Source organism: Athalia rosae, chromosome 2, assembly GCF_917208135.1.
Source record: "Athalia rosae chromosome 2, iyAthRosa1.1, whole genome shotgun sequence".
Taxonomy (NCBI): Eukaryota; Metazoa; Arthropoda; class Insecta; order Hymenoptera; family Athaliidae; genus Athalia; species Athalia rosae.
This window is the reverse complement of record NC_064027.1, coordinates 29,885,974-29,893,041: the sequence shown is the minus strand read 5'-3', so window position 1 is coordinate 29,893,041 and position 7,068 is coordinate 29,885,974. Positions and strand designations below refer to the sequence as shown.

The following is a 7,068-nucleotide window of genomic DNA, read 5'->3' as shown; positions in this document are numbered from 1 at the left end:
GTACGTATGAACATATCAATTTCAATACAATGCGAATAAATGATTAATTTTCATTGAACATTGGATAGCAATATTAATAGATAAAATAACTGAAAAGAAGACAGGTTTAACAGCTGAATTATTATCCTTCCAAATTCCTGCTCACGGATAGGATGCAGTACCTCGTTTATGATAATATCTTGCCAGGTTGTGCAAATTCATTTGCTGTAGTTTTATGGATGATATCATATCTCAGGCCCATATGAAATAATTTTATTTGTAGCCTTCAAGAGCCATTTAAGATTATATCAATTTGATGAGCCTGATGGAAGAATGAAGTGGACTGTAAAAATAATCCTCAAATATCCGCGACTATTTGAATTTTCAGATACTCGACGTGTTAAAAAATGAACTTTTTCAACTACACATGAACTGTTCGAAACGACAAAAGCAAATCTTGACCCACTGGATAAGTTGAAGACTAATGATGTTATACAACCGCTGCAAAAATTGCTAATTTGATAACGTATCGGTCATTTATCTCTTAATGAGAACTGGTGCGGTCCAGAACTTAATACAGTTACAAATAAACATGAATATTTGTAGAGTGAAAGGCACGAAATTCTCAGTTTGGGTAACTTTTGGCAAGAGCGTAGAAATACATTCGACTTAACGATAATAATTTCAGGTAAAAATTGAACGTAGTTCTGAAACTACATACTTTTTAGTGCTGAGCGATTCATCTATCAAAATTTATTCTGACATCAAAAATACTGCTGTCTTGTTATCGACCTACAGAAAAAATCAGTGTAGAATTTTTTGTGGCACGAATTTTCGGCTTATTTACAAGAAGACCGGTGCAATGGATTATTAGAAATTAAAAATGTTGTGAAAATTAGCATTTTGCTGAATAGTCGTTTGTTAAATATACACAGATGCAAGAATTATATTTGGTGTGATTACCCACGTATTTTACCAATGACCATTATGATCACAGGATAATTGCTGAGAATAATGATCCGCTCTTTGATCATTATCTCCCTGCATTTCTTGACGGTGATTAATTTTTACGGCATACTATTCGTTTGTCGAGCTGAAAATGAAACTGTGGTATTGGAGTTAGTCAGTGTCGTGAGTATATTGAATAAATGTTGACTTTTTCTCAGCGATTCTTCACTACGGATTCTCTGATTATTCAACTTTACAGCTGTTTCGACACGGTGATCGTACTCCTGTCAATACCGGCGTGGAAACTTACCCAGAAGATCCGTATCTGAATTCCGAATTCTTCCCAGATGGCCCTGGAGCTCTAATCAATGTGAGAATCGCACAATTTAGAAATCATCGAACGAAGTGCGTATGACTGTTCATTTTAACTTACTGACTCATCCTATCATAGACTGGGAAAAAACGGCAATTTGAATTCGGAAAAGCGTTGAGATCGCGATACGACGAGTTTTTAGGCCCCTTCTACTACCCTAAGATGCTCGAAGCCCGCAGCACGGATTTTGATAGGACAAAAATGTCCCTCCAATTAGTTTTGAACGGTGTATTTCCACCGGCACCAAGACAGCAATGGAAAGACGGGGCGGACTGGCAGCCCATACCTACTAAATACTCTCGCGAATATGAAGACTTTCTGCGGTCCGACAGCTGCCCAAAGTGTGTTTTTTTTATTTTCAAATGATCAAAAAAACTGCAACTATCTTTACTCTTTATTGATCAGATATCTCGCTGAAACCAAGCGGTTTGCCAATACTCCAGAGATGCAGGCAAAGCTAGCCGAATTTAATGATCTCATGAAATGGCTGGAGATAAAGACTGGTAAGGCGTTCGAGGACGCTCGAAGCCTACACGAAATTTACACTACCCTTACTACTCAAAACTCCATGGGCTTGGCGCTTCCGGAATGGGTGAACGAAACTATTCTTAATCGTAGACTTTATGACGGCGATGTATTACACTATGAGATACTCAATGGCAATGTTGAATTGAGGAGATTATTCGGGGGTGAGCTATTATTAATTCATTCTATCACGTCGTTACTGTTGTAATAATATTTATTGTTTCATTCCTAATCCAATGTTACAAAATGCGTAATTTCTGTAACTTATGATTAGTGGAAAAAGTATTAAGCAATTCATTTTCCAAGGAGCGTTGTTGCGCAAAATTATCGACAATGGACTGAAACATCGAAACGGAACCCTTGAAAAGGGTAAAAAACTTTACTTATATAGCGCCCACGATACGACGATGGCTGGTTTTATGTGGACTCTTGGAATCTGGGAATCTCGCTTACCAGAATTTTCCAGCGGCGTGATCATTGAACTTTTGAAAAAAGGAGTCGAATATTTCGTCAAGGTAGGTTTTTGTCTGTCTCACCTTCACTATATTCTAATTTTAATTATTTACCTAGGTAATCTACTACCAAGGGATTCCTTCGGAATTCGTTGAAATGCAGATACCGGGATGCGCTAGGTTATGCCCATTCGAAGAGTTCATCAACCTTTTGAAGGATGTTATTGCAACAGATGAGGATTTGCAATGCGTCTAACGCCAATTAGATAGATCTAAAAATTCAGTCATCGCCGGACTTATATCAATAATTAGTTGATAATATAAATCTTAAATTACTACAGTCTTTTATGATACTTATATATCGTGAAATCAAAAATATGTATAGATAATTTACGTGTGTTGTTCTAAGAGATCCTTCATTGACAGCGAACCCGCAAATCCTCAACGCGCGTAATTCAGTTGTGAATTTTCAAATCTTTCGATTTATTTTCTATCGATCTATGCCTCGAACATCGAAAAGGACTATGGTTTGTTGAAGCTACAATCGGGTATCGGGCCACTTCGAGACACTTACGTTTTAAAGAAAACACGCGGAAAAGTATCTGACTGTTTGCAGGGATATTTAACTACTTTGTTGTGCATACAATCCTCCTTGGTGTTGTGATAATTGCTGCTACATTTTTCTTGGAGGTATGTCAATCACCACTTATTTCGGCGATATTCATCGTTTTAACGTTAAGGTTATGTTAGCAATCTAGAACGACCCGCAGTCACTCTGCGGTTCATTTTCACATGTGTGTGACGAAGCGTCTTGTTCGTTGTACATCTTTTCGCATTGAGCATTATTAATCTACTTCTAAGGATTTGGGAGAATTCAATTACCAACGATGTTATATTTACCACTACCGAATATTGTGCTCTCGATCATAAAACACCAATTCAAGGCTAACCGTCTGCACTCATTACGAAATAATGGCGCCAAAAAATGTAACGTGTTTCACAGATGTGTAAATAATGCCCTATTTGTTCGCTAATTATAAAATAAAAAATTCCCGTATCTTACCCTCTCTGCTTATATATACACACATATTTTTTTCTTAATTTAGGTAAGCATAATTGTTGAATTTGTTTGATATCACACCTTCGTTGTTTTTATGTTTTGCGAATGTTATGCAATGTCTGTGCAATGTATTCTTCTAGATAAACGCACTTTGAAGTCATGGAGGAAGATCGAACGCAAAGTCAAGTACAAGTTTGTACTGCAAAAATAACAGAACCTGTAATAACTGTACCAAATCCGAGGGCTCATCAACAATCATCCGTTGCCCCTCCTTCTTCCGTCTCTGGATTATCAAAGTATGCCCAGTTGTTGAGCGTCATAGAAGAACTTGGTCGTGATGTACGCCCAACATATGCAGGTAGCCGTAGTTCCGCTGAAAGAATAAAACGGGGAATCGTTCATGCCAGAATTCTAGTCAGAGAATGCCTTATGGAAACAGAAAGAAGCGCGCGGCAGTAAATCATTACATCCCCTATATTTTTAGTGAAAACAAGAAGAGCATTCCTAACAAGTAACCAAGTTACCAAGATTGTACTTATTTCATTAGTCATCCACAATATCCATTGAAAAATACAATCATGCTCTCATTGGGAATCATAAGAATGGCTAAACTAATCTGATTTGGTACAAATGTAATCAATTGTGTAGTCAAAAATCAGTCCATGATTGCTCGTTTTCCAATGCTGTGTCCAGTCGTGATTTGAATGATGTCAAACCAATTTTGTTATGGGTAATGATAATTCGAGAAAAAGTGTAGTAAATATATTTTGATGACAAACTTAATCTCTAACATTGTTGACACTAGCGAATATAAGTATACCAAATATAGTTAATTGTGAACAATAGATTGATTAGAATTAACTTGTATATGAAGCGCATCAGGCGATGCAATTATACCTCTGCTTATAAGCTTAGCGTAGTTAAGTGGTTATTGATCACTTTCTATTTTAATGCTGCCAAGACTGAATACGCTGAGAATGGAAATGCAAATTTGTCAATCATAAATACTGGCAATAATGTCTCCTAAACTGATATTTGAAGAGGAACAGAGATATTGTTGTTATAATATTACTATTATGGTTATAATTCAATAGTATTTTTGTAGGGATAACAGCGAGGGTGTGAATTCAACCACTAATATTATGCTTGGTTTTACAAGTACGGAGTCTGAAAAATCTTAGGTGATAAATTTACCCTTGATCTAAAAACGTCCAAGTTGATTGAACAGCCTTCACATGTTGACAAAAAGTACAAACTATCGAGTGTTCTATTCCTTTCCTAGTTGTAAGTTAAAATTACATTGGCACACGATTAGTGTTGTGAACATACTTTAATATTTGAGGAATGCAAAGGATTTGTTCTGATCAAATGTATTCAGCTCATTGTGACCTAATTGTTTCCTGTCATCGGGATAATGTGTGTACAAAATTTTCTTATAAATCTTCGAGTGCTTGTGAGCTGCTGAAGAATCGCGATCATGTAATATAATGTGAAGTATTATTTGTACAAGTTTGAAATATTATTTTTATTTTGTCGCCAAAAAATTCTCCACGTGTATTTGCAGTCATTTTATACCGAGCGTGGAGATCCCATATAATCTCTTTATTGCAGTTTTGTTGGCAATAATGAATATGAACAAGTCTATTTCATAATTCAAATTTTTGTTTGAATATGAAATATGATCAGATTTGTGAGTAAGCCAAAGTAACATTAATTAGTCATTAGGGATTTAGAGTAGACTACGATATACCTATACATACCAAAATATTTTTGTGACCAAATAAACTAAAGAAATAGAAGCCGTTGAATGAAATCTGCAGCTGTGAAAAATTGCTGATCCTGTTAACTTATTGTAAACATCCATAGTTTTAATAAAGCTGTTCACTTTTTGTATTCGTATGCAAATTCGATGTTTTTCAAAAATAACATGTAGAAAAAAGTCGACTTTACAAATATATTACAATGGATTACGGATGAAATTGGAACCTATCGTCAATTAAGATACCTTATTTCTGTTTCAGACGTTAGGAATGAATTCAAAAACCTTTACAACTTTGGATACTTTTGATACAGAGTTTTCCGCAGACTCTGTAGAATGGTGTCCAATAGAAGGGTTTGATAATATCTTGGTGTGTGGAACCTACCAGTTATTCAAAAATGAAGAAAGTGATGAAACGAGTACTTCAAAGAAGTCGAAACGTTTTGGTAGAATTTATCTCTTCCGCATCGACTGTGGTTGTAAACTTAAACTTTTGCAATGCTTGGATGTCCCTGCTGTGCTAGACATGAAGTGGATGCATATAAAATTGAATGATAAAATTTTACTAGGTGTTACAAATGCTGCAGGATGTGTACAAATTTACAAACTTATAAATAATGAAAACGAGCCTTCTTTAGTATTGTGTGCAGAGAAAAGTCTGACAAGTGAGGATAATAATGAAGTATTGGCGCTATCGTTAGATTGGTCATCTGGAAAATTGGACATTTCGGACAATGGCCAAAACGTGCAAATTGTAGTCAGTGATTCAAAAGGATCGATTTCAGTTTTCGCATTGACGGAAGAGGCAACTTTGGAAATAGCGTCTACGTGGAATGCACATGAATTCGAAGCGTGGATCGCAGCCTTTGATTATTGGAATCATAATGTCATATTTTCTGGTAAATAGAAGAGATCTACGTAATTGTTAAGGTATATTTCAAGTCCTTGCGTGGCATATCTTTCATTCAAATAGGTGGGGATGATTGTAAGTTCCAATGGTTTGACCTAAGAGTGAGTACACGACCGGCAGGAGTCAGCAGAGCACATGGAGCTGGAGTGACGAGTCTTCATAACAATGCGGCACGCGAGTTTTTACTGGCTTCCGGAAGGTAATAAATTTTCATCGTCACCTACGTTGTTGGTGTCATCTGAGATCGTTAGACACTGTTATACAATACGAATTCTGCAAAATTTGTGATTATTATTTTTACAGTTATGATGAAATCTTACGATTGTGGGATGTTAGGAGCATTCGTCGCCCAGTGTCCGAAGTTAATCTAACTGGAGGAATCTGGCGTTTGAAATGGGACCCAAAAACCCACGACTATTTGATTGCTGCATGTATGTATGGTGGCTTCAAAATAGTAGATTGTAGAAATAATGACAGACCGAATGTTGTGAGTGAATATATGGAACACGAGAGTATTGCGTATGGCTGTGATTGGTCATTGTTCAACAGCAGCAAGATTCAGCGTCAAGAAGTTTTAGATCAAGCCCCAGGTACTCAAGTTTTGGTTGCCACATGCTCTTTTTATGATCATGCATTGAAACTGGCTGCTATTAATTTATATGACAATGAATGATGCGTGCACAGACAATAGTTGGCGCATCTAACTTAATCATTAAGAATCCAGCGTGTGAATTGTTTTGTAAATAAACTATCGTGTCGGTTAGTAGTTCACGTGGTGGTCTGCAATAGTTCTGAAGTCTAGGTCTGAGAACTTCATTGAAATTCAAATTTTTTACCTAAAAGTGAATTTACAGGTACTTTTATATTTGAAAAGGAAATAGCAACAGTGTAGACTTTCGAATTGTTGTTGATCTTTGCCCATAATTAAGATTAATTTCAATCGGTCGATCGACTTGGCGAATAAGATGATCTTGAGGGCTACGAATTCCACCCTCAGAGAGAGATCGGTAATTTTGCCGCCGTTTGTGCCAAAACCGGATGTGGTAAAGTTGCGGAGGAAGA

General features: G+C 36.4%; 2 protein-coding genes across 2 annotated transcripts; both read left to right on the top strand.

Annotated features, from left to right (window-relative positions):
• Positions 1-526: 526 nt before the first annotated feature.
• On the top strand, positions 527-2,666 carry LOC105688274 (venom acid phosphatase Acph-1-like). The gene is made up of 7 exons (XM_012404432.2): positions 527-667; positions 977-1,110; positions 1,187-1,297; positions 1,379-1,641; positions 1,706-1,989; positions 2,132-2,340; positions 2,396-2,666. Exons 2-7 carry the CDS (start codon positions 994-996, stop codon positions 2,531-2,533), a joined length of 1,122 nt encoding a protein of 373 aa, XP_012259855.2. The 5' UTR covers positions 527-667; positions 977-993; the 3' UTR covers positions 2,534-2,666.
• A 141-nt stretch (positions 2,667-2,807) lies between these two features.
• LOC105688250 (diphthine methyltransferase) lies at positions 2,808-6,777 on the top strand. Its single transcript, XM_012404400.3, has 4 exons — positions 2,808-2,967; positions 5,359-5,995; positions 6,070-6,205; positions 6,310-6,777. The coding sequence occupies exons 2-4, from the start codon at positions 5,368-5,370 to the stop codon at positions 6,677-6,679; spliced, it is 1,134 nt and encodes a 377-aa protein (XP_012259823.2). The 5' UTR covers positions 2,808-2,967; positions 5,359-5,367; the 3' UTR covers positions 6,680-6,777.
• The last annotated feature ends 291 nt before the right edge of the window (positions 6,778-7,068 follow it).